The 26,901-nt window shown below is 58.8% G+C and overlaps 1 protein-coding gene across 1 annotated transcript; it reads right to left on the reverse strand.

The window, feature by feature from the left end:
- Positions 1–486: 486 nt before the first annotated feature.
- LOC133090685 (basic proline-rich protein-like) lies at positions 487–26,808 on the reverse strand. The gene is made up of 15 exons (XM_061189050.1): positions 26,718–26,808; positions 26,048–26,193; positions 25,449–25,485; positions 25,227–25,230; positions 25,086–25,112; positions 24,667–25,025; positions 24,155–24,225; positions 21,426–22,441; positions 14,276–14,326; positions 13,172–13,371; positions 10,566–10,780; positions 8,158–8,326; positions 6,728–6,854; positions 5,849–5,947; positions 487–1,747 (listed from the first exon to the last, which is right to left on the reverse strand). Exons 1-15 carry the CDS (start codon positions 26,806–26,808, stop codon positions 1,585–1,587), a joined length of 2,775 nt encoding a protein of 924 aa, XP_061045033.1. The 3' UTR covers positions 487–1,584.
- Positions 26,809–26,901: the final 93 nt, after the last annotated feature.

Here is a 26,901-nt window from a genome sequence, read left to right on the forward strand (position 1 = left end):
GTCCCTTATGTCTAAGTCATCCCCAAATGTCACTAGATCAAAACCTTCAGGTCCCAGGTATCCCCAAATGTCCAGTGTTTCCCTCAGGGTCACCCCCAGCCACCAGCTTAGATTGGGTCCCATTCTCTCCCACACCCGGCCCTGGATGTGGGGCATGCCTCATCATGATCCCATCTAAGTCCTCCAAGAACAGTCCTCCCTGTCACCACACCAACCCTGAAAGTCCCTCCAGCCCAGGGTTTCACGTGGGGTCAACACCCATCCCTAGGACACTCCTCAAGGTCACCTTTCCATGACAAGGGCACCCTTTCCGCCCATGTGACTAAATTATCACCTTCCTCAGAGCAGGCGGCGCAGGGATGGGGATCCTGTGAAGTCAGGAGCCCAGGATGCCAGGACAGTAAATTCAGACCAATCAACCCTCCCCAGTCAAAAAGCCAGAAACTCCAGGGTTGGAGGCCAGAATAAATCACAAACCACCAGACCTTCAAGAATGAGGCAGGGGGCAGCTTTTATTTAATTGAACAACAGGCTCGACACACAGCATAGACTTCCCCAAGCTGCTGTCTGCCCCTGCCCCAGTGGGACAGGGGTACACTGAGCCAACTCTGACAGCCTGGGGGGCTTCATTCTGCCTCCCCAGTCTCACCCCCAAAAGAGCCCCATTCCATCTGATGATGGACGAAGTCTCAACGCGTCCATGCCCTGGGACCACCCAAGGACTGAGCGGGCCTGCTTGTGTCCTTTGGGCCCACAGGGACCTCATTCCCTGCCCCACGTGCCAGGAGGGTGTCATGGCTCCTCCCCCCCAAGTTAGGAAGCCGCAGGGCCCAGGGAGAAGGGGCCAGGCAGGTTCAGGTCAGGCCAGCCTGGTTCCGGAAGCCCGGAGTTGGCATTTAACGGTCTAAGAGCCCAAGGCAGCTTCCTCTTGGGTAACTGACTGCTGGGAAGATGTGAGCCAGCCATCCCCCGACCAGGCTTGGGAGAGGAGGGGCCAAGGGTCGGCCAGGCGGGGACACAGCTGGCTTCCTTTTTTCATGGAAAGGCTGGCCACCCGCCTGCCTACCCATCCTCCCTGGGAACACAGCCCAGCCTGAGATGGGACTGTGTGAGGGTCCCCAAGTGCAGAATTGGAGGAGGGGGCCTGCAGCAGACAGCTGGGTTCACCCATCCCATCCCAGGCTCCACTCGTCCCCAAGTTCCTCCTCCAGACACAGGTCCAGGGCAGGGTCCTCATCTCTTCTCCCAGGCAGCGACTGGCCCACCCAAGGAAGGCAGGGGCCGAAGACTCCAAGGGGGCTTGACTCCTGTTCCTGCTGAACTGAGCCAGTCTGCACAAATCAACTGTGTTTCAGCTCAGTAGGCACGGGAGGCAGAGCCCAGAGAGGCCCGGAGGTCGGACAGGCAGGCGGAGGGGAGAGGTGGCAGGGCCAGAGGAGGCGAGGCCCCGGGGGGCGGAACTTAGCCACTGTGAACACGACTTGCTGTGGACCTGCTCACAAGCAGCTAAGCCCTGCTCCCCAGGCCAGACACAGGCGGTGGAGGCCTCTCTGCCACCCCATCCCCATCCCTGGGTCAGTGTCCTCAGCGGAAGCAGTGACAGCGGTGGCCCCAGAGGCAGGGCTCAGGGTCGGTTGGAAATCCCTGGCAATGTGATTTGTGACAGGCAGCAAATCCCATCCCCAGGAACCCCAGCCGGCCATGGCACAGGGGTGGGGGGGCACCGGGCAGGGCCAGCAGCTGGCACCTAGGAGAGACAAAAGGAGGTAATGAGATTTGAGGACATCTGCCCTCCAGGTCCCCACTTGCTGCCATCCTTTGAGGTCTTGCAGGGAAGCCCTTTTTCCCCACGTGCAGCAGCAGCTAAAGAGAGAGCTAGACCACCAGGCTGGATACCCCCAGCCCCAGCCATGCCTCCCAGGCCCAGAGAGGTAGAGATACCCAGAGGGTCACTTTCAGCCAAGGAGGCTGGAGCTCCGAGAGCCAGGTCCCCCCTCCCTTTCTTCACCACCCCCACCACTGAGCCCTGGGCAGGCTAACTGGGGCCATGGGGAGAGGAAGCTGAGGGGGTGGCGGGCAGGAGGGTGAGGAAGTGATCTCACCCCAGCTGGCGCCACTTCCTAGAAGCCTGAAGGGCAGGAGGAAACCACCAGGGCCACCCCGCGTGGCCCTGTCTCCTTGGTGTTCAGGCCTCAGCCCGCGCCCCACCAGAGTGAGCGGATGCCGGCAGCGGGCGCCCAGCTCTCCCCCGAGGCACGCACGCCCCCAGAGCACCGGACCCAGGCTCGAGGTGCAAATCCCAGCTCGGCAGTTTCCCAAATGCCCTCCAAGCCTCAGTTTCCCCATCCGTAAAATGCAGCCAAGAGTCTCTACCACATAGCATGGTGAGGTTTCACCAAGAGTGCTGCCTAGCAAGTACCTGGCACCAAGACCACCTACAGAATTTGTGGGACTCAGTGCAAAATGAAAACTTGGGGCCCCTTGTTCACAAATTAAGAATTTCAAGACGACAGCAGAGCATGAAACCAAGCTCCAGGTCCTTCTCAGTGGCGGGTGACCCTGTGAATGGCACAGGTCACACGCCCATGAAGCCAGCCCTGTGTTCAGTAAACAGAGACCTCCCATATGATGAGAGCCCTGCGGTTAGAAGATCCAACTCTGGAGCCAGTCCAGCTGCATTTGAACCCTGGCTCTGCAGCTTCCCAGCTGGGTGACTCTCAAGTCACTCAGTCTCTCTGGGCCTCCGTCTCCCCATCGGCAAAGCAGGGATAATGTCATGGTAAGGATCCCGCGAGTGCTGTGTATAATTAGGATGGGGCTACTCTGTCATCATTCACCAGGCATAAACAGGAAGGATGATGGCACTGAAGACGCTGCACACGGGTAGGACCCCAGCGTCCAGATCTGGTAGGCGGTGGCCACCACTGGGAGACAGGTGGAGTGAGGTGTCCTGCTCTGTGCCTCCACCCCTCCATACACACATACGTACACCGGCCACCCGCTTTACGGTCGGGCCCTAGCCCAGCCCTGTTCCCTCAAGGTTTAGGGGCACCAACCAGGAGCAGACAAGGCCCCGCAGGGCGGCCGGCCTCCCTGGGCCGCCTCCGGAAGTGAGACAGCACATTCGTGTCCCAGGGACGAGAACGGGAAGGGCGGCCATTTGGCCAGGCCCGTTTCCTGTGGGGTTTCCCCTGCACAGAGCCCCGGGCCGAGGCCAAGGCCACTCCCCATCCCCGCAGGCGCAAAAGGCCTGGTTCTCGAGTGGAGGGGGCACCGTCATGCAGGTGCCCAGAAGCAGGGCCCCCGTTACCATAGGCGCGTCTCTCAGGCTCTGGGGAGATGGTGTCCAAGGAGGGCCAAGCTCCTGGCAGCTGGAGGCATTGTGGGGAGGAAGGGCCCTGGGCCCGGGGAGCACAGCAGGCCCCAGGCCACACCGATGGATGGATGGATGGATGGATGTATGGATGTATGTCTGAGTACGCTCTGCAGACAGGGCGTGGACTCGTGAGACATACTCTGTAATGCCTGCCCCCCCCCAACCCCATGCTCCAAGAATGAATCAGGGGCAGCTTCCGCCGGGGGCGCCACCACCACCGCCCCCAAGCCTGGTCCCCAAATACTTTCCACCCTCTCAGAGCAGCTGGGATCGGAAAATACCAAGGGCTGCAGGCCCCGCCCTGCCTGCCGCTGCTGCCCGCCCTCCCAGCCTGTCACTAACGCTTTGCCTAATGGGCCCAGACTCTCCGCAGAGGCTCCCTAGGCCAGGCCCCGAGCCAGCCGCTAACCTGGGCTGCCCAGCCAAGTGCCGCCTGACCACCCGCCTCCCACCCCTCACCCCCAGCCCAACGTGGCCATCATAACAACCGGCCCGATGGGCAGCCCTCAGAGGTTGGCGCCCGGCTGGAGGAAGGCAGGGCACTGGTAAGTGGGTGGGCCCCGCTGCCCACCCAGGGCTCGGGGGAGGGGGGCAGGCTCAGGAAGGGGTGAGTAAGTGAGGACTGAATCACTTGTTATAAATAGGGGAACCATGCAAGTCACATCCCAGCCCCCACGGTGCCCGGCCACGCCGCGCTCCAACCCCTGCCTTCAACTTTAATCCCCCTCAGACCAGTGACAGAATTCCCAGGGGACCCCTAACATCCACACTTTGGGCCCTTTACTGAGGGGTACACCCTACTGCCATGTCCATCTCTGCCTTATCCTTGTCCTGGCCCCCTGGCCTGCCTTTTGGGGGCCACTGGCCTTGAAGGCAGCTGCTGGCTTCCAGGCCCTGTCCCCCTCCTATAGCACCCCGACAATTCCCAGGCCCAAAGGTCAGGATTCCCTGGCTCCCCAAGGTATTCTCAGGGTGTGGGTGACCATGGTCCTGGACGATGACGCCTGACCAAGGCCAGAGGGAGGCCAAGGGGCTTAGCATCTCAGAAGTCAGTTCCCTGGCCCCTCACCATCCAGGACCCCATCCCAGACCACCCAGGCCTGCTCTGCCCAGGGCCACAGCTCAGTGACCACACCCAGGGTGGCGCCAGCTCCAGCACCCTGGGGCAAGGCGCCGCTAGAGCATGACTCAGCTGTGCCCAGCATGGCGGTGTCCTTCTCTGCCCAAGGATTCTCACACACCCACACCCACTGGCTTCCGAGTACGTCCGTCCCGGGGGACCGGCCTTCCCCCAGGCACACCTCCGTGTTCACCCAGGACACCCAATGGCAGGAGGGAAGGTGGCCAGAGTGCCCTCCAAGGGATCTGAAAGTGAGGGCCCAGGACAGGGAAGGGAAGCACACACTTCTCTCCGCTCGTTTTTCCCAATGCTTCCCATATACAGATGGAGAAACTGAGGCCCAGAGGATTCAGAACCAGGCCCAAGGTCATGCGGGAAGTCTAAGGAAAAGCCAGGCCTGATCCTGGCATAAAGTGTATCCAAAGTGGGAAAGGGCCAGCCAGCCAGCCCAGAGAGGGGCCGGAAGGAGTTTTCTTCAGACCGCCCAGGGTTCCTTGCGATGTCCTTCACTTCGGACAGACTCCCCCACCCAGCCTCCCAAAGTGAAGGGCAAACTCTGAAAAATGCCTTACGGTATATCAAAGCATCACCTGGGCCCCCGGAGAACAGGTCATCCCACTGCACCCATGGGGCCAGTGACCCTGTGACTGCAAATGGGACAGGGGTTTGCCCCGCAGCTGCGGCCTGCACAGAACATCTGGCCTCCACTTACAATAGGCAGGGATTGGTAGGGGGGTCCCGGGGAGGACCCCTGGAGCATCCGCCTCTGCTGTTTCTTTCCAGTGAGCAAGGGTCTGCAAGACTCAGAGGCCGGGCGGGCACAGACAGGCCCGACCCCCCTGGACACGCCCTGTCACGCATGTGCTCCGCGTGCCAGCCCCGAGCCAGGCTAGCAGCTATTTTAGGGCCCCCTCCAGGCCCACAGACAAGACTTGCCCGTTGGGGTCTTGAGGGAGCTCCCAGAGGACATCCTGCAAGGACAGAGGGCAATGGGTGCCCCCTGGGCGCTAGGACAGAGCTGGCACCAGGCCCTAGGGCCCATGCCTTCCCAGGACGGCGGCATGTGAACACATGCGCACCGGCTGGCCCGGGCAGGGTGCGTGGGCGAGCGGACAGGGTGTGTCCTACATCACCTCGCCTCTAAGCCCGGGCACCTGTTGGGTACTGCCCTCCAGCTCACGCTGGCATGGGCAGGGCTGCCAGAGGACACCCCTCATGCCAAGGGTCCCACACATCCCAGCCTCACCCTCATATACCACCAGCCATGGACAGGCAGCTGGTTGGGGCTGGGGCAGAGGGGACAGGTGACAGGGAGCCAACTGCACCTCCAAGGCATTCAAGAGGCCACTCACTGGGTCTGGGCCTGGCTGGGTTGCATAGGACAGTCAGTGTACGGCTGGGGGCTTTGGTAGCAGTCAAGTCCGGTGCTGGAGTCAGAGGTCAGTCTGGGGCTAGGATGAAGGGGTCGGGGTTCAGTCTGGGTCCTTTCACCCTCTTCCTGCCTCCCGAGGGCACGGGGACCCCAAGCTACACAGGGCTGGGGAGTCAGCCCTCTAGGAATCTCCCAAACCTGGCCCCCTTCCTATGAATGAGCCCTTCTCCACTGGGCCAGAAGGAGTGGGAAGGGAGGAGAGGGTCCCCCAAGCCCTCCTAAGCCCAGGCTGTACTGCTGGGCCCCAGCCCTCTCCTCTGTGGAAGGCCTTCCCCTCACTCACTGACTGACATGTCAAAAACTTGAACCACTGTCTCCCACCCGCATCCACATAACTCTGGGAGACCCCGACCCACAAAGCCCAGACATGCACCCCCAGGGGCCATTCCCTCCACCCCAAGCGAGGCACATACCCTCCCACCCTGCGGCCAACTCCTGCCCACCTCGACCTGCGCCGGTCGCGTTGGGACCCGTCCTCCCCACCACACTCGCAGGAGTCTCCTGGGGGGGAGTGGTTGGGGGGCCGCGGCGGGCCCCACGGGACGGGGTAGAGGTGGGCCGCCCTCCCCCCGCTCTGTAGGGGGCGCCCCGGGACTCCATCGCCACCACCACCAGATACACGGGCCCCGCGGTCCTCCCCCAGCCACCGGCGGCGGGGCGCGGGGCGGCGCCCTCCCCCTCGCCAAGGGCCGGGGGACCCGCCGGGCGCACCCCCACTCAGCCCAAGAGTCCGGCGCGGAAAAGTTGCCGCCGCCACCACGGCGCCGCCGCCTCCCTCCCGGTTCCCTCCCTGACTCACCCACGGGGGGAGGGGAGCCGGCACTCGGGGCTCCGGCCGCCGCCCCGGCCCGGCCGGCGGAGACACAGGCGGGCGGGCGGCGGGGCCGAAACAAGCCGGGGGCGGTCGCCGACCGCGCTCCATCCCACTCACTGGCCGGCCCGCCGCGGGGTCGAATCGCTTTTAAAACCTCCCCGTCTCCTCCCCCGCGGCCGGGCAGGGGGCGGGCGCGGGGCGGGGCGGGCGCCGCCGTCATGTGCCCCCGGAGCCGGTCCGCCCCCACTTTCTTTCTCCGGTCCCCCAACTCAGTCCTGTCCCCAACTCAGCCCCAACTTTCTCCTCCCTTGTCCCAACTCTTCCTGGGCCCCATACTCAGCCCAACTCCTCCCTCTGGGTCCTGGACTCGGGGTCTAGCCCCAGTTTTTCAGCGAAGGCTCTTCCTGCTGGGATAGGGCGGGAGCAGGGGTCCTAATTCACATCGCACCTCCGAAACTCCTCTTGGCCTAGGTCCTGCCCTAGGCAGGGAGAGAAACCCAGGAGGCTGTAGACAAGGGGAGGGGAGATGGAGGGGGGGTCACACTGCCACCGCGGACCCCTCCCTTCCCTGGGAGGGCATGGGCCTGGGTATTCTGGGATTCTGCCAAACACGAATCCCCACTCTTTCCAGTTCCACAGTGCATTCTTTAGCCTCAGGAAGTCCCTCCTTTTATCCCACCCAACCCTCTCCTGCTGCCATTGAAGACTTTCTGACCCCAGTCCAGGTGGTCCCTGGTCTAGGTCCCCTTCCCCCTCAGGCTTCCCGGCACACACCCAGGGCCTCTGGGAAACTCCCCAGCTCCTGGAGTATCCCTGGGAGAGAGGCCCTCCCTGGATCCCTCCCTCCTTCCCTGCATGCGTGTCTGTCCCACCTCATCCTCCACCGACCTCCCCTCCACTGGGAGGAGGAACACGGAGGCATTGTTCCCCAGGACGGGGCCCTGCCTTGGGGCCTGGCCCTGTGCCCAGGTGGGGGGCCGGGAACAAAACTCAGCAAAGGGGGGGCGAGGTGCCCTCTGATGCCAAGCCAGCCTCCTTGGGCATGCCTGGATGCCACTTTGCCCTCTCCAAGATGGGACTGGGGCCAATGGCCTCCAGACCACCACCACCACCATGATGCCACGGCAAGGTTCTGCAGCCAGAGGACCCTTCCCAGACCTGTGTGAGCATTGCTTTGGGAGACAGTTTTTCTCCCACTCCAACATTTCCGAAGTCATATAATTAGGGCTGGGGGTCAGATTCTTCACCACCCCACTTCCCAGGCAATAAGACTAAAGCTGGGGTGGGGAGGGGGCGACCCAGCAGCAGACCCAGGCAGAAGACTGGAGGGGCTGGTTGGGTGCCTCTGGGTCACCTTGCACCCCAGAATTCCTCCAGAGTCCCTCATTTCTCAGTTCAGCTCAACAGGCTCCTACTTTGGATCTTGGTGGGATTGCGGAGAGGGGGGCAGAAGCCACACCTAGCTACTATCCCATGGGGCCCAGCCCTGGGGGCTCCTGGGTCTTTCTTCTCTCTGGGGCCCAAGGGGCAGGCTGGCCCAGGCTGCAGGATCTGGCAGGTTGGGGCAGGAGGGGGCAGAGCCACCTGTGGGGCCCCAGGGGGAGATTTGGGGTGGCACAGAATTCCCCGACTCAGGGTGGGGCCCAGAGGGGGTGCGGCACTCGCCACATGGCTTCCTGAGCAGCTACAAACAGGGGAATGGAGTTCCCAGGGTCCAGAGTCTTCCTGTGGACACACACACACACACACACACACACACACACACACACACACACATCATTCCAGAAGCATACAGTGACCAAATTACAGTGGGGCACCCCCTCCACGCCGCCCCTACAGAACACTACCTTTACACCGCAGGGCAAGGTCTCCCATCCAGAACCATCCTCCTCTCCTTATTAGTCCAATCGGGCACACATTTAGGGGAAATGCCTCCTCCACGATGGCCTCCAGGGATACCTGTGCCAAAGGCCCTGAGCCCATGTAAGCCATTCTGCCGTTTCCCTGCACGTGGCTTGGACCACCACAGCTCAGCATCCCTCAGCCCAAGTTTGGAGGGTCCTCCCGGTGCCCTCAGCCCTCCATCTGGATTCCTGACATTTGCCCCCACCACACACACACACCCTCGTCCTGAGCCGGCCAATTTACCCAGGGACAGCAGCCAACAGGGATCGGAGCTCTCCAAAGTGGCCAACTGATCCTTTGTAATGACGGGGAGGGGTGAGAGGACAGGGCCAGGGTGAGACCAGGCCAAGCGGTCAAGTGGCACAGGGCATACACACACGCCCATTTGTTCATTCTTCAAACATTCTTGAGTGCCTGCTGTGTGCCAGGTGCTGTTCTGGGCACTGGGAACACAGCAGAGAACAAGCCAGAAAAAAAACCCTGCCCTCATGGAGTCCACATCTATGGGGAAATACACAATAAATAGACAGGTATAAAGGTACATGGTGTGTTGGGTGGTATGTGTTAGGGAGAGAATAGAAGGGGGCAAAGGAGATGAGGAGGGAGGTGGTGGGGGCCAGGTCAGGAAAGGCTACCCTGAGGAGGAGGTGACATTTGAACAAAGATTTATAGGAGGTAAGGGAGAAGCCATGCAGACATCTGGAGGAAGAGAGTTTCAGGTAGAGAGGGAACAGCCAGTGCAAAGGCCCTGAGGCAGGAAGTTCCTCGAGTATTTGAGAAACAGCGAGGAGACCAGTGTGATGGTGGGGGGTGGGGGAGCAGAGTGGAAAAACTGAGTTTCCAATTTTTGCTCCCCAGCTTCTAGCTGGATGTCTTTGGCCAAGTAATCACACCTCTCTGAGCCTCAGTTTCTTTATCTGTAAAATGGGCCTGAAAATGTGCCTTTTGCAGTTGTTATGAGATTCAGAGATGAGCTGCACCATGTCCTTCCTGGTCCAGGGCCTGAGGCAGGGTCAAAGCTGGATAAACATGTTCACATAGGTACGCCAGGTTTACGCAGTCATGCAGACCTGGGTTGGGGGAGCTGGGTCAAAGGACCCTGACAGACTCAGTCACCCTGTAGGTCACCCCGGCTCATACGCAGGGCCGCCTGCCTGGCCCCATGGCAACGCTGCACACAGAGACATCAAACAGGCCCTGCCGAGGAAGTCCCACGTCACTGTGGTTAGGGTGGCTCCTCCCAGCCCAGCCCCAGGCTGGTGCTGTGCTCCTCCTTGCCAGTCAGGGCCCCTGCCTCCCGTCACCCTGGTGACAGGCTGTGTTATGGACTGAGCTGGGATCCCACCACCTGCCCCCTCACTAGGACACCAGCCACTCCCCACATCCGGGGAAGGACATTGTGTGGTGGCCCCAGTTCACTGCCACTAACCCTTTCATTCAACCCTACCAAACTGGTGTTGAGAGAACCAGAAAAGCCCTTGCCTACCCACCTACAGTTCAGAGGGGCAGAGAGACCCCAGAGATCTATGGGGACCCCCAGCCAGGTGCCTGAAATCCCCAGGGCAGGGTCCATCAGGGTGCTGGGGGAGGGGTGAGTTAGATAGGAAGAGCCCCCCAGGCCTGGCCCAGCCCCCACCCGAGGACTGACTCACCACCCACCCAGCACTGGATGACATCAGGGCCTGGCCGGCCACCCTAACTTGGCACCGGGCCAGAATGGGGGCGCCCAAGAGGTGTCGCATCTGGCTGCCATCTCCCCTCTGACTGGGGCCCGGCAGGCGCAGGGTTAAGGAGGGTCCCTCCTGGGGGTCTCCCCCCCTAAACCCATCCCCCCTTTCCCGGGGATTGCGGGCCCCAGCCCCTCTGACGTCACTGGGGGTTGCTATGGCAACTGGCCGAAGTTCCCAAATAAAATTACCGCGGGCGGGTTAAGTTTCCTAGGAGGCAGCCGACGGGTAAACAATGGCGGTGGCAGGCAGGGCCGGCGAGGGGCTCTCTCCCCCTCCCACTCCTCACTCTGCTGGGACCAGGGGGTCCCCGGGGCTAGAAGCAGGGTCCCCTCTCCGCCCGAGTCCCGAGAGCCCATGAGCACCGGGGACACTGGCGCAAAGATGGGGGACAGCGAGGCCACCCCTGAGATGAGCAGGGGGGAGTGGGAGTGAGGGGGGGACCTCAGAGGGGAGGCTGGGGCGGCCGGGAACAAAGGGGGGACCTGAGCCTGGGATCCGCCCTCTGCACACCCTGCCTCCCCCCGCCGGCCGCCAGTCCAGCTGTGGCTGCTCCCAGCTGTCTGGCTCCCCACATCTGGCGGGCTGCGCGCTCGCTTCCTGTCGCCCCGGCTGCCTGGAGGGAGGTAAAAATAACCCTCCCCCTCCCCCTGCCGGCGGGTGCAGACGGCGGATCCTCCCGGCTTGGAGGAGGCCGAGGCCGAGCCTCAGCCAGGGAGAGGAGCCCCCCTGAGGCCGACTCCCGTCCCTCCCACTGCCTCAGTATCCTGAGAGGAGAGGCGCAAAGGAGGTGGCACAGATCACAGGCTGCAAGAGGGGGCTGAGGAGTCTATTGCATTAAGAAGGCCCTTACCTGGGTCACCAGAAACCGAGGAAACCCTGGCGCCTAAGCCCCATTCCCCACCCCACCCCCGGGGAGGAGGGGGGATGCCAGCTCTAATCGGCTGGTGAACTGTAATCAACATGCCTAGGTTCCAATCGGGAGTCACCTACTTACTAACTGTAGAGACATGTTACCAAAAAAAAAAAAAAAAAACAAAAACTCTCCGGGCCTCAGTTTACTTATCTGCAGAATGGGAATGATAGTAGTACACACTTCAAAGTGCATTTGCTCCATCGTTGTTATATTATCGTTTCCCCATCCCCAGGGTTCCCTGAGACCCTCAAGTACTCTTGCCAGATAAAATACAGGACACCCAGTTAAAATTGATTTTCAGATAAACAATGAATCACTTAGTATCAGTATGTCCCATGCAATAGTTGGGATATATTTAACCAAAAAAAAATGTTTTTACTTGCTCTATATCTGAATATCAAATTTAACTAGGTCTCCTGTATTTTTATTTGCTAAATCTGGCAACTGTATTTCTGAGCCACCATCATCTCTGGCCTGAAAACACTCCAACAGTCAGGTCTCCCTGGTCTCCTTGCTTCCAGCCTTACTCCTTCCATCCATTCTCCAGAGAGAGCCAATTAAATCCAGTCACATCTCCCTTCTACCATCCGCTGCAAAAAGTTCCTCCATGGTCCCCCTTGTCACCTAGAAGACCCTGCTTGTCAGGTCCCCACCTTCTCTCCAACCTGCCTTTCATACCCACCTGCCAACTCGTGAGCATCCTTCAGGTCCTAGGCCATCACCTCCTCCAGGAAGCCTTCCTCACCTCCCACCATAACCCTCTGACTTTACACTCTCCAGAGACTCTGTACACTTCTGTCTCCTCACTCAAACATATGGGTAATTTAATCAATCATTTAAGTAAAATAAACGTTTCTTAAATGACGCAAAGGTAGCCAGGGGTGGGGTTGGGGCATGTCCCTGCCCACCCTGCTCCAGCGTTGGTACCTACTCTTTTCCCTACCCCACGGGGTCTGGGGCCCTGGGAAACCCCTCATGCAGCCCCCTGAGGGGTCCCGTGGGCAGCTCCGTGGTGGCTAGTATGGGTCCTGGGGAGCCTAGAGTGAAGTGATGCTGGCCCTTGGGGAACTCTCTCCCTGCTCTCAAATAGCCTGGCAGCCTGGGAGGGGGCCTGGCACAGCCTCTGGAGGACACAGCCTTGTGTCAACAGTCCCCAAGGAGCCCACCCAGCCCCTACCACAGCCTTACATGTCCCACCCAAGCTCCGAGTGGACTTGTCACTCATAACCACGCTGGAGACTCCCACAGATATGACGGCCCCCAAGAGGGGGCATGCACCCACTGAGAGGAGCAAAGGAGCCCAAGTCACCCTGCCTGGTTTCAAGCTTGATGCTCTTCTAGCAAAGGATTTTGCTTCTCTATGACTCGGTTTCCCCATATGTCAAATGGGAATAATACCAGTGGAATGTCAGAGAGCTGTTGTGAACATTAATGTCCATAGGTACACACGTGTGTAGAACAGAGCTTGGAACATAGAACGTGCTCGTTGTGTTAGCTCCTTTGAGGGTGGGGGGATGGTGAAAAGCCAGAAACTCCCACCACAGCCCTCCTGATCCCCACCCCCAGGTCGGCTCCCCAGATCCCTCTAGGACAATGGCTTCTTGACCACAGCTCTAGCCCAGCTCCTCAGGGCACGTCTCACCCCACAGCGAGTCTCCAGTGCCATCCCCTGACCCTGGCACCGGCCTCCTGAGAACCAGGGGCAGGTCTGGCTTAGGGACCCGCTGTTCTCCCCCACCCACTCCAACCTCGCGCCACCCCCACCCCCCTGCCGTTGAACCACTGCTGTGTCTTTCGCCCTCGTCTCCGTGCTAACCAGGACTGCAGGCCTGATCTAAGTCCCTAATCTGAGTAAAGCCACCGGCTCGCGGAGCCTCTCACAGCTTCCACCTGGCTGGAGGCTCGAACCCCGGTCCTCGAGCGCGGCCCGGGCGGGGAACCTGCGGCGGTTGCCAGGCAACGCGCTGTTTGTTGGCGCGGGGGGCGGGGCCGGCGCGCGCGGTGACTCACAGCGGCGTGATGCAGGCGGGCGCGGCGCCCGGCAGCCTGGCAGGCGGCCGGGTCCCGGCTGGCCCCGGCGGCTGGAGGGGCCCGGCGGCTGGGGCGCCCCAGCCCCCAAGTGGGTGCTCAAGGCCGGTTGCGAAGCGTCGGAACAAGCCCCGGCTGCAGATATCGGTTCGAATCCCGTCCCAGCCTCTCACTGTCGGGTGTGGCTTAGGCGCTCATTGCCTCAGTTTGCTCATCAGTAAAATGGACGCAACATTACAGGCTGTAGTAACCCATTCCTGGTGCACAAGGCAGCTGGGATCATTACCTATATACACTCGGGCATCACTCTGATATGCCCCAACTCTGGGTTTGATCTGCTTCTTGGGTCTTTGGGCAAACTTCATAATCTCACCAAGCCTCAGTTTCCTCATCTGTTAAAGGAGGTAGCAAGAACGCCCTACCACTCCGGTGGTTTGGGGATTCCACGAATCATTCGTGAGATAATAGCTGGCACATCTCAGTACCAGGGCTGTGCCCCCCGCCCCACCCCACCAAGAACAAGAGGGACTGTGGGAAGTTTCCTCCGTGGTCTGAGCCCTGCAGGGCAAGGAGGGCAGGGCAAGGCGGGCACCCCTGGAAATAAGTGCAGATCACAGGCCCGGTGTAAGGTGGCATGAACCTGGCTTCAGGGGCCCCCATCCCGAAACTGGCGCTGGCAGCACCTGCTGCAAGCGGGCAGGAGGGGGGCCTAGGCGTGAGTCACTGCCCAGCAATGAAGAGTGAGTCACGCAGGGCGTGGTCCCCCCGCAGCCCCCCCCAGCATCCCAGCCGCTCCCACAAAGGCCCTTTGAGAAGAGCTCCCCACCTCCCTCCCCCAGACCCAGGCCCTCTGGGGGAGACGGGCTGTAGGGACAAGGCCCTAGTGGGCTGCCCGCAGGACCCCAGCCTGGGCCCGGGAGGCGCCAGCCCACTTTCACAATGTCTGTGAAAAGTCACCGTGGGCAGCCGAGCATCCCCAGGGAGGGGGCTTCCAAGCAGCCTGAGTCACTAGGGGGACAGCGGAAGGTCACATGCATACAGCGGGCAAACTGAGTCAGGCTGTCTGGTTGGGCCAGTAGGCCAGGGCCCTTGGAATAGGGCTTTGGAGGCATCATTCTTCCCACCTCGGAGAGCCTGCAACTCAGGGAAGCCCATGACTTCTGGTAGGAAACAAGGGCGCTGGGGGCACATCTGGCCACATCCCCCTGGCTTTACTACCTCTCCGCCCAGGCCTCCCCTCCTTGGACCTGCCCTGGGGCCTTTTCTCCACCTTAGCTGTCCCTCTTAAGCGTGGTGTGGGAAGAATAGCAGGGCCGGGACTAGGTTGAGAAGAGAGGGGCACTCCATTGGGAGGCAAAATTTAAGGGAGCACAGAAACACTCAGTAATTAAGGTTAAATATTTTTTATAACAGCTTTATTGAGATAACATTCACATACTGTACAATCAACCTACTTAAAGTAAATAATTCAATGTTTTTAGTATATTCACAGAGTTGTGTAACCATTGCCACAATCGATTTTAGAACTTTTTCATTGTCCCCCAAAAGAAACCCAGCACCCATAGGTGGTCACTCCCCAAGTCCCTCCCCTCCCCCAGCCCCTGGCACCCCTAAACTACTTTCTGTCTCTATATATTAATGGACTCATATATGTGACTTGTGACTGACTTCATTCACTTTTCAAGATGAATTCATGTTGTGGCATGTATCACAACTTCATTCCTTTTGATTGCCAAATCATATGTGGTATGGATACACCACATTTTTTAAAATCCATTCATCAGTTAATGGACATTTGGGTATTTTTCACTTTTTGGCTAACAGGAATAATGCTGCAATGAACATTTGTGTACAAGTTTTTGTGGGGGAAATCAACTAATAAAGACAGGATCCGATAGGGTGGGGATTAAGGAGAAGTGAACGAGGTGAGTCATACAAGGGCAAAACTGGGTCCTGTCTAGATCTGTGCTTTACCAGTGACATTACCACTTGTCACTTGTCTACTGGGCACCTGAAATGTGGCTATTACAAATTGAGATATGTTGTAAATATAAAGTTTTGGGTTTTTTAAATATTTGTTTATTGATTTATTTATTTGGTTGCACCGAGTCTTAGTTGCAGCAGGCGGGCTCCTCAGTTGTGACTCGAGGGCTCCTTAGTTGTGGCACGCAAACTATTGGTTGCAGCATGCATGTGGGATCTAGTTCCCTGACCAGGGATCGAACCCGGGCCCCCTGCATTGGGAGCACGGAGTCTTAACCACTGCGCCACCAGGGAAGTCCCTCAAGCTTTTTTTTTTTTTTTAGTTTTTTTGTTTGTTTTTTATTTATTTATTTATTTTTGGCTGCGTTGGGTCTTTGTTGCTGTGCGTGGGCTTTCTCTATCTAGTTGCGGCGAGCAGGGGCTACTCTTTGTTGCAGTGCGCAGGCTTCTCATTGTGGTGGCTTCTCTTGTTGCGGAGCACGGGCTCTAGGCGCGCGGGCTTCAGTAGTTGTGGCTCGTGGGCTCTAGAGCGCAGGCTCAGTAGTTGTGGTGCACGGGATTAGCTGCTCCACGGCATGTGGGATCTTCCCGGACCAGGACTCGAACCCGTGTGCCCTGCATTGGCAGGCAGATTCTTAACCACTGCGCCACCAGGGAAGTCCCCAAGCTTTTTTAAAGAATGTGAAATATCTGATTGAGAGGGTTTTTTTAATCTTGATTACATGTTGAAACGATGCTATTTTGGGTATATCAGGTTAAATCGAATATATTATCAATATTCATTTCACCTGTTTCTTTTTACTTTTTTGCGAAGGGGCTACTAAAAATTTTTTTTTTTTTTTTAAACATCTTTATTGAAGTATAATTGCTTTACAATGGTGTGCTAGCTTCTGCTTTACAACAAAGTGAATCAGTTACACATATACATATGTTGCCATATCTCTTCCCTCTTGCATCTCCCTCCCTCCCACCCTCCCTATCCCACCCCTAAAAATTTTTTAAATTACACATGTGTAACTGTGTTTGTGGCTTAAAGTATACAGTACACAGTACTTGTGTTGGAGAGTGCCACGCTGGGCTCACTGCCTCTGTTTCCTTCTCTTCCTTACTTCTCAAGGGGCTGCCTGATCACGCCACTGACACCAAGTTGCTGAGTCAGGCCAATTTTCCCAGTCATCACTGTCCTCGACCTCTATATAGACTCTGTCATCTTTTGAGAACTCCCTGGCTGTCCAGTGGTTAGGACTCCATGCTTCCACTGCAGGGGGCATGGGTTTGATCCCTGGTGGGGGAACTAAGATCCTGCATGCCACACCACATGACCAAAAAAGAAAAAAAAAAAAAAGAATCTGTCACCTTTGCCCACTTCCTCCTTGGCCACAGGACACTACATTCTCCTGGTGGCCCTTCTCCTACCTCCTTCCCCTCCTCCTCCTCCTCAGTCTTTGTGAAATGCCTCTCAAATGCTCTCCTCCCTAGGCATAGCTTTGGTTACCACCACGTATTGATGACCTCCCTCTCTGAATATCTCCTCCCGGGGGGCCCACAGGTGCCTCTGACTCAACCTGCCCACCCTTCCTCCTCAACCTCCACACTTGCTCCACCTCTGAGACCTGTCCACCCCATTTCCTGAAGCTTCCCATTCCCACCTGTCGCCCAGGCCTCTGTCCTAATCCAGGCCAATAGACAGCCAGCCACACTCGTCTCCCCTCTGGCCCTCTGCTTCTACCCGTGTCCGCATTGCTGTGTGCATGGCCTGGTGCACGTGACCTCATACTCCTATTATATCTGCTATATCGTGATTCAGGCAGTGGTTACACAGCTCTATGCATTTGTCAAAACTCATAGAATAGTATAAGGGCTGAATTTTACTCTATGTAAATGATACCTCAATAAACCTAACTAAAAAAAAAACCCTCCAAATCTTCCTGCCCTATACTTATATCCAAACTCTTCACTGGCTATCAAGGCCCTGCCTCAACTCACCTCCTCCAGAAGCCTTCCCTGATTGCACCTCATCCTCCAGGCTGGCCCCATGCCTCCCCTATACTCCCTTGTGCTTCTGGCTTTCAGCACTGAAAACTCTTCATTGCAATCGGCTAGCTACGTGACTGTCTGCCCCACCCGACAGTGGCAGGAGGGTGCTATGTCTTTTTTGTTCCCCAACATGCCAGGAACATGGTAATTATCAATACATCCACACAACAGTCTGCGACTCTGCTCTCAGTGCTCCAACGGTGATCAAGTCAAAGCTTCCTGCCCTGAGGGAGCTGACATGTGACTAAAGGAGTCAGGCAAGAAACAAGAATATGCAGTAAAACATATAGTGTGTTCAAAGGTGATAGTCCGATGGAAAAGAAAAAATAGAGCAGGATAAAGCAAGGGGGTGTGATTTTAAATAGGGGGGTCAGGGAAGGTCTCACTGAGGAGATGATATTTAAGCAGAGACCTGAAGGAGGTGAGGGAGGCAGCCATGTGGGTGGGTATCTTGGGGAAGAGAGTCCTTGGCAGAGGGAACAGCCTGTGCAAAGGTCCTGAGGCCGAACAATACCTGGTGTGTTTGAGGAACAGTGAGGAGGCCCATGTGGCTGGAGTAGAGGGAATAAGGGACAGAGTAGAGGAAGTGAGGGAGGGAGGGGACAGGATAGAGTGTGCAGGGTCGCAGGGAGGACTTGGGCTTTTGGTATGAATGAAATGGGAGCCATGGAGGGTTCTGAGCAGAGGAGGGACTAAGGTGTTCACAGGTGCCCTTGGGCTGCAGTGGAACAGACTGTGGGAGGTTGCGACAGGGAGAGCAAGGAGGTGGCAACTGCATAGGTCCAGGGGAGAGATGATGGGGGCTGGACCTGCATGGGGGCTCCAGAGAGGGTAAGATTCTAGGTGCCTTTAGAAGGGACAGTAACTGAATTTGTTAATGGATTGCATTTGTTAAGAAATGTTTTGGCCCAAGTAGCTGGAAGAAAGGAGCTGCCATTTCCGGAGAGGGGGAAAATGGTTGGAGAAGCTGGTTTGTGGTTGAGTAAACTAGCTCCCAGCCCGGGCCTCATATGGACCTGGAGCACCCTCTGCCCAGACTCCAGTGGAGTGCGGAGGAAGGCACGCTCACAGCCTGGGCCTTGCCTGGGGCACACATCTGGGCACACATGGGCACTGCCCTAGACCCCCACAGCCAGGCATATCCACCCATAGCCACAGCCTTGGGGGTCCTTGGGGACTGGGGCTCAGGGGTTGATGGAGGTGAGAAGGGCCTTCTGGTTTACACACCCACCAAGCCTACATCTGGGTCCCTGAGGAGACCCTCAAGGGGACAGGAGGGACATAGGGTGAGAAATCTCTCAGGGAGAGGTTCAGGAAGGGCCGCTGCTGAGTCACAGCCGTGGGTCCCCTATGAGTCAGCACTGGCAGGGGCCCCAGGAACTGGGGGCTGGGGTGGGGTGGGGAGGGCAGTTCCCACGCCAGAAGGAACCAGGCGGCTCGGGCACTGGGGCTTCCCCCACTGACCCTCCCATCCTGTGCTGGGCTCCGGGGGATATTCAGAGGACTTTGGGGTAGGGGTGGGACTAAACACTGGGCCGGGATCCAGGAATCCTCTCTCCTGGTCTGACCCAGTTCAGGAATGCAGAGGCTGCCTGCCAGCCTGTGTTGCAGCAAGAAGGAGCAGAGCTAGACCTTAGAGTGACACGGACATATATACACTACCAAATGTAAAATAGATAGCTAGTGGGAAGCAGCTGCAGAGCACAGGGAGATCAGTTCGGTGCTTTGTGTCCACCTAGAGGGGTGGGATAGGGAGGGTGGGAGGGAGACGCAAGAGGGAGGAGATATGGGGATGTATGTATATGTATAGCTGATGCACTTTGTTATAAAGCAGAAACTAACACACCATTGTAAAGCAATTATACTCCAATAAAGATGTTTAAAAAAAAAAAGAGGGACCACGTGCGAGTGAGGCCTTGGTCGGGATGTCAGTTCTAGGAGCTTTATTTAAGAAGAGCTCCTTTCTTCTGGAGCCCTTGCATCTTGACAGTGGAGATTCCAGCCTGCGGGGTCCAGGCAGAGTCTTCAGCTGCTGGGATGTGGGGAGGGCTGGGAGGAAGAGGGAATTGAGAGCCAGCCTGCCCCCACAGCGGGAGGGCTCTGGAGTCTGCTTCCCCCTGCTGGCAGCTGAGGGAAGCTCAGCAGGCCAGAGAGCTGGCGGGAGAGCTTCTTCAAGCCCATCCTGAAAGCAGATGGGGAAAGGCCTTAGGGAGATTCCCAGCTCTGCAACCTACAGGCTGTGCCTCCCTAGGCCAGAGGCAGTCCCTTTCTGGGCCTCAGTTGCCCATATGTAAAAATTACAATATTCACTTTATTGGCTTGCCAGGAAGAGTCTGAGATGATTGGGATTGAACGAATAAATGTTGTATATTCCAAAACAATCCCCTCCTTTTCAGTTAGAAGGGGGAGGCTACATAAGGGACATCAACAAAGCTGTCCCCACCCACAGAGGCCCAGTTACTACTTACTCTCATCCTCTTCCTTGCGTGGCCCTCTCTTCCAGGGAATTATCCCCCATTTGCGGGGAAGTCAGGTATAGAGTAGGGCTGAACCCCAATAGCCTCTGGTGGGTCCTGGGGACATCCACCCTCCTGGACCAGCTGGGACTTGGCTTTCTGGGTTGAAACCTGAAGGAAGGGGGGAGGGTATGGGAAAGGGAGACTTGTCAAGGAGAAAGTGAGGCAGGACTGTGGTGAGGGGGCCCAAAGGGGAGGGGCATGGCCAGGTGGAACAGGGCCCTGGCCCACAAAGGTTAAGGCCTGGGCTTGGGGGTGGGGGGCTTGAAGGTTTCCTTTACCCCTTCTCAGACTGGAGTGGGGGAGAAATAAATCAACTGAATGAGAAATCTGTCAGCTGAGTCCCAGCCAATGGAAGGTCCGGCTGGCACCACAGTCTGCCCTGAGGTGACCTCTTTCCACCAGTCGGGGTGGCCACGGCAGGCAGGGATTGTGTGTATTGTTAGGGAGTATTTGGGGGGGACCTGTGTGCAGATCCCTGGAGGAATCCTCAGCCAGTGTACTTTTCCTACTGTGTGTGCCCATGTACGTGGTGTGTGTGTGTGTGTGTGTGTGTGTGTGTGAGAAGATGGGGGCTCCGTGTGAGCAACTCCAGGAAATCAGAAGAGCCCCACCCCATGTACAACTTTTGAGTCCACTTCCCGTATGTGACCTGTATACCTAGCCTGTGTGTGTGCCTACACCAGATGGTCCCAGGCACACATATCCCCAAGTGTCCCTGTATTTTGTGTGTCCTTGTGGACCCCTGTGGCCCTGGGGACCTGCCCGGGGGTTTTGTGGGTATGCGTGTTGGTTCTATGGATTCTAGTGTGCCTCTGCCCTTTGTACATGAGTGATTGTGCATATAGTTGTGTGCCTGTGAACTTTGTGTGTCTGAGCGTGCCCCTGAGACTGTGTACCTGTCAGGTCTCTATGGGTTTCTGTTCTGTGTATATATCCGTGTGTTGTGTCTGTGTATATATCCGTGTGTGTTGAGGTGCTGTGTGTCAGGGTGTTCCCATGGCTGTGCACCTGATGAATGGGGAGCTGTGTTGGTTTCATGTTTACACCTGTATGTCTGTGTACCTTGTGTATGCCCCTGGGCCTGTGTGCGTGCATGTGTGTGTTCTGGGGCCATTCCTGTGAGTCTGTGTATTTGTGTGCCAGTATTTTCTGTGTGTGCCCTGGGATTCTGAGGACATTCCTCCTGTCCCTTGGAGGTCGTGTGTGTCTGTATCTTGCATGTGTCTGTGTGACCCTGGGTGTCTCTATGCGTGTAGCTGGGTTTTATGGACATCCTTGTGTGGCGGGTGCTCCTGCATGTCCTACCATTCCCGCCGGTGGGGTTGTGTCTGGAAGCCCCTTGCACACCCTTCCCTGTGTTTGTGGTCCGTGTGCCTTTGTGCGCGTTTGCTCCCCCTGCGCCTTTCAGGTCTGCGTGCATCTGGGTTCCTGCGTGTGCCCGTTCGCGCCCCCGTGTCCCCTGCGCGGAGCCCAGGAGCTGCGTCCTGGAGCCCCATGGGCATCCCCTCTTGTGTCCCGGTGCGCCTGGCGGGAGGCCTCGGGGAGCACACGGCTGCGGCTGGACCCACCGCCCGGCACAGCGCGCGGAGGAGGGAGGGGGCGGCGGCGGCGGGGAGCGCGGGCACGTCACCGAGACAGACAGGCGGGTGGGCGGGAGGCGGCGGCCGCGGGTTCGAGCCGGCGCCGGAGCCCCGCGGCCCCCCTCCCCCTGCCCGCGGCCTGGGGAGCCCCCGCCCAGCCCCGGAGCCGCCAAAATGCAATTTCCCGTGCAGGCGCCTCGGCTCGGGGGGCTTTTCCGGGAGGGTTTTGGACAGGAGAGGGGAAACGCGGCGGCGGCCCCAAACAAGGTGAGCGCGGGCGCCGGGCGGGCTGGGGGCGCGAGCGGCGCGGGGGCCGCCCACGGGGAGGGGGCGCGGCCGGGCGGGGCGGCGGCGGGACCCGGCCGCAGCCCCCTCGCGCACCTGCTCGCGGACGGGGGGCTGGCGACCCGGCCTCTGCAGCCCGGCCCTCCATTGTTGCGGCGGCTGGGGAAGGGGGGCGGGGAGGCCCCGGCGGCATCTCTGTGTCTCGCCTTCCCGGAGAAGGGGCCCCGGGAGGACCAGACCCCTCCACAGGGGACAGACACACAAGTCCCGAGTGAGCGGGGGCCGCCGGGGAGAGGGCAGGCCGAGATGCCCCTGCGGGGTGGGGAGGCATGATGAGGGTCGTAGGGGCAGTGGTGCCCAGGCTGCCTGACACCTGACCGCGGGAGCCCTGGGACAGGGCGGCGGCGAGCTTTGTTCTTGGGGGCGCCGAGCGGGTGGGGGCCTCGGATATCCGGGACCGGGAGAGGCTCCCGGCCGGCGCGCGCATTCGGGAAGGCGCTCCCGGCCAAGTTCACGGCCGCGCAGGCCTGTGCGGGCCCTGCAGAGACCGATCCCGGCGGGGGCCCCGCTCGGGCCTCGCTGCGGCCGCGGGCCCGGGGCTGCAGCGGCGCCGCCTGCCGGAGCCCCGGCGCCCTCCGCGGGCTCCCCGCCGGCTTGTCATTACTGGCGGCGGCTGCAGGGTATTTACTGGGGCGAAGGTTTGCTAACAGGATCACGCCCTCCAAAAGTGGCCATAAAAAGGAAAAATGGCCCGGAATCCCACTGCTGGGGAGCCCTTTTAAAGCGACAGGACGCCTTTTACAGGGCCCTCGCCCTGGAGGGCATGAGGTGGGGGGAAGGGAGGAGGGGACGGAGAAGACCCCTCATTGGCTGATGGGACCTGAGAAGTGCCCCCCCTCCCCACTACATTTAAGTACCCCCCATCTCCTTTCCCACCGATTCTCCACCTCCCTGGACCGCTCACAGATACATTTACAGAGTCACAATTAGATATTCCCAAATCGCTGGTGAAGACCCCCAAATCCACACCCTGTACTCCGACGTACCTCATCCCCATTATTACTCACATCACCTGCAAGAACGCTGATGCACACATACACACACACAGTCACCCATCATAACACTGCCACGTGGGCACACACATCACCCACAATGACGTGGACATCCAGGACTGACACCCGTGAAAACAGTGCCACACAGAGAAATGAAGCTGCCACCGACCGTGGTAGACACATCCTTGCATATAACGCTGACACACACATAGTTTTCCATTGCATCCACAGATACTCCTAGGCTCACTGTGCCATGGGCACCCATGGGCTGTCATCCAGAGTAATTGTGACAACCACAGATAGGTAAATGCCCCAACAGAGGTACACACAGACACCATTATTCACAAGAACTTGGACATGCACTCATAGATATCCATGTGCCCGCCCAGGCAAGGACACACCCACAGTCACCCAGGCAACCTGACACACATACACACAGAGGGTACAAGGCCTGCACAGATGCTTGACATCCTGACATCGGGTTATAGTATTCTTGACCTACATACATACAGTTAAACTGACCCTCCTAGACACCCATTACAACTCTGTCACCCACAAACAGATATAACACTCCAACAGTACCTACACCCATAGTCACCCACCCTGACACTTGATTATACCCTTGGACACCTACAATATCACTGACCCACAGACAGACACAGTAAAACATGTGCACTGAAAGTGACATACAGGAAAAGGACATAGGAACATGCAGAAATCCACAGTCACCTGGAAGCCCACAAGTCCAGCATTTGCTAATTGAGCATCTGTTATGTACCAGGCACTGTTCTAGCACTGGGGGTAGAAGAGATGAAGATCCCTACCCTCCTGGAGCTGAATTTTTAGTGAGGAGGGTCGGGGGGCACCATAATCGGATGACACAAACCACAGTCACCCCCAGTGACACTGACAGACGCCAGACACCCACGTACACTGGCTCACACATCGACTTGCAATTACCCACGGTGAGCCTGACACACAACCAGAGTCACACTGACATCCATCCACACACAAACAGCAGCCCACAGGAGTGCCGACATGCATGCGCACAACTGGCATAGAGACAGCCGCTCACTGTGGCACACACCCACCTGGACTTACAGACACCCACAGACCCCCTAACATAGCCCACCAGAGTAGCTCAGACCCCCAAGCCCGTCACAGCCCCCCAGTAACAGGCCCATAGGCAGCTGCTGCCTGCATTTTTGCAGATGGAGCCCACAAGCCTCAGTAGAAGTGTCTGAATTTCTCATCAACCTGCCCCAGGTCCCTCCACAGCCCCCAACTCCAACCCAGGGGAGCATTCTCGCCTCCCCCAGCCCTGGCTCCACATCTGGTGGTCTTCAGAAGGAAACTCAGGCTCCTGGCCGACTGGCCGACTTGCCGCCCACAGGTCTGGGCAGGAGAGACAAGCCCCTTGTCTGAGGACACGGAGTCAAAAGCCTGAGCAGCTGGCAGCGGAGAGGAAGCTGGGCAGACGGCCCGGGGAGGGCGGGTGGGAACCTGAGAGGCCATGCAGGTATCATGGAAATGAGGGGCCCCCGCCCGCCAGTCTAGACAGCCCGGGCCATCAACAGGACCCCACGGGGGGACCCCTACACACACTGCTACTGCATGTTCCATAATGGGCTCTTTGTCTGCCAGGCCCTGAGCACCTCCTCCCCATGTGCCCCCCCAGGTCCTATGCACACACACAAGGGCACAGACACAAGGACAGATGCACACTGGGACACACGCAGGGACACACAAGCCACTAGACACCCCCTGGAAGCCCTGCATCTCTGACCTCATGCTGCCCCCCACCCCCCGGCCCCGCCACCCTGTTCTTCAACTTGACAGCAGAGCTGCCTCCATCCATTGCCTGCCCATCTGGCTCCACTGGGACCTCTCACCTCCGACCCTGACCCCCAGACCCTGTGCCAGCTGCCCCGCCTTCCCGGAGCTCAGGATGGGGGTCGGGGTGGGGATAGGCTCAGGGTCAGCATGGCTTCTGACAGGCTGCCCGCCACCCCAGTCATTCTCAGCCCCCTGCCCAGACAGACCCTCCCAGCTGGGGTGTAGGGTCCCAGGGATAAGGATGAGGAAGAAGCAGGCCTTGAAGGGCACCCCTGCTTTGCTCCAGGGCCCGGGGTTGGGGGTGGGAGGAGACAGCTCCCTGCCTCCTACCCTGCTGGGCTTCAAAGTCAGACTGGAGGCCCAGTCAGCCCCCAAGAAGGCCTCAGGACACTTGGTGGGAGGAACAGTCAGCACCCTGCTTAAGGGCCCCAGGTGCAGACAGTGAGATGCAGACAGACCAGAGGCCGCCTTTCACCAAAGGGCAGCCCCGGACATGTCTGTCCTACAGGTGGACAGACAAAGAGGGGAGATCAGGTGTAAAGGGCCAGACACACACAGGTGACCCCAGACAGCCAGAGACGGCGCATACAGCAGGGCTGGGGACCCAGACAAATACCCGCCTGTGAGGGACACAGTCAGACCCAGACAGGAGGACCCAGACAGACACCGAGGGCGGGAAGCCAAAACTTACCATGACGAAGGGAGACAGTCAGACCCCAGGTTGTGCCCAGACAGCCCCTCCCCCATAGGATGAGTCTGGGCGCTGCCCGCCTCCCACCCCTCCCCTTGGCCCGAAGCCCCGCCCTCTTGCCCTAGCCCCACCTTCACTGGAACTTACCTCTTAGGTAGGTCAAGGTCAGAGCCCTCCGGGAGACCTGTGAGGAGGCACAGAAGGCGCAGCGGTGTCATGGGAGCCCCCCACCCCGCGCAGTGTGGCCAGAGTGCCTCGTGCCTGATGACCCCGCATTCTAGCCTTGTGGTCGTTAAGAACAAAGCTTTTTAGGAACTGCCGAGAGAGTTCTGTCCCAAACTCTCAGAGCCTCATCTTCCTCAGCGATAAACTGGGTATTCTAATAATAGGGTGATGTATATAAAGCATTATTATTATTATTACCCCTCCTCTGTCCATATTCTGCTTGTTACGACCACCATCTTCAAAGCAAGACCCCCCCCCCCCACATGCTCCCTGAGAAGGTCCCGGATACCCTGTGCCTGAATGGGGCCCTGCAGGCCGGGTGGATGGGCCACGGGAGAGGGCGCCCCACCCGGAGCTCCAGACAGGGGTGGGAACGTGACTGCACCCCGGCCCAGGGTGGGCGAGAGGGCGGGCTCTGGGGAAGGGACTCCATGAGGTGGGGGAATTTCAAGGGGTGCGGGTCTTGCGGGGGGCGGGCTCCCAGGGGGTCCGCTTTGGGGGAAGGTCGTGCCAGGGCGGACCTTTGAGGGGTTGAGCTCCAGGGAACGGCCTTGGGGACTCCGTAGGGATGCGGTCCCTGGGGGTCTAGGCAGGCGGACTTTAGAGATCCTAGACGGCGGGGTTCTGGAGCCTTGGGCGCTCCCGGAGCCAAAAGTAGATGGGAAGTCTGCGGGGGGGGGGCCCTGAGGGCGGGGCCCAGGAGCGGGTCTTAAGGGAGCTGGGCTCTTTGAGAACCGGCTTAGGGGGCGGGTTTTACGGTGGTTGAGTTTTGGGGGCGGGCTACATGGTAGTCTATCTGGGCGGGCTTTAGAGGGAGGGTCCTAGGGACGTGCAATTTGTGGGTGGGCTTTGAGGGGGCGGGTCTTGGGGGAGGGGCCTGAGTCTGTGGCTTCTGAGGGGCGGGTCTCTGGAGGCTGTCTCTAGGTGGGGATCTCGGGGGTGGGGCTTTAAGGGCTGCGCTGCCTCAGGCCGCCTCCAAGGAGCGTCGTTTTGGGGTTCACTCAAGCTCAGCACCCCTGGGGGCCCTAATCCACCTTAGGGTTACGCCAGGGGGTTCATCCTTTGGGGCTCGATATTGCCCTCAGTGAAATGGGAGGGGACAGGAAATTTGAAGTCCCCTCCCAGACTGTCCTCGGAGGGCCCCAGACCCAGGTGGGGGGCGGTCTCCCCTGAGACTGCGCGTAGGGGCACCGGAGGGGGCGGGCACCCAACTCTGCGCAGCCCCTAGAGGGAGGGACTGGGGGCCCTGTTTGCGGGTGAAGAAATGCGGAGGGGGCAGCATCTTGACGCAATCAGAGCCGAAGCAGGGATTTGACCGCAACCCATTTCGAGGCCCGAGGGTGAGCGAACCCGCACCCCGCATTAACGGGGCAAC

This window comes from Eubalaena glacialis, chromosome 4 (genome assembly GCF_028564815.1).
Source record: "Eubalaena glacialis isolate mEubGla1 chromosome 4, mEubGla1.1.hap2.+ XY, whole genome shotgun sequence".
NCBI classification, from domain to species: Eukaryota; Metazoa; Chordata; class Mammalia; order Artiodactyla; family Balaenidae; genus Eubalaena; species Eubalaena glacialis.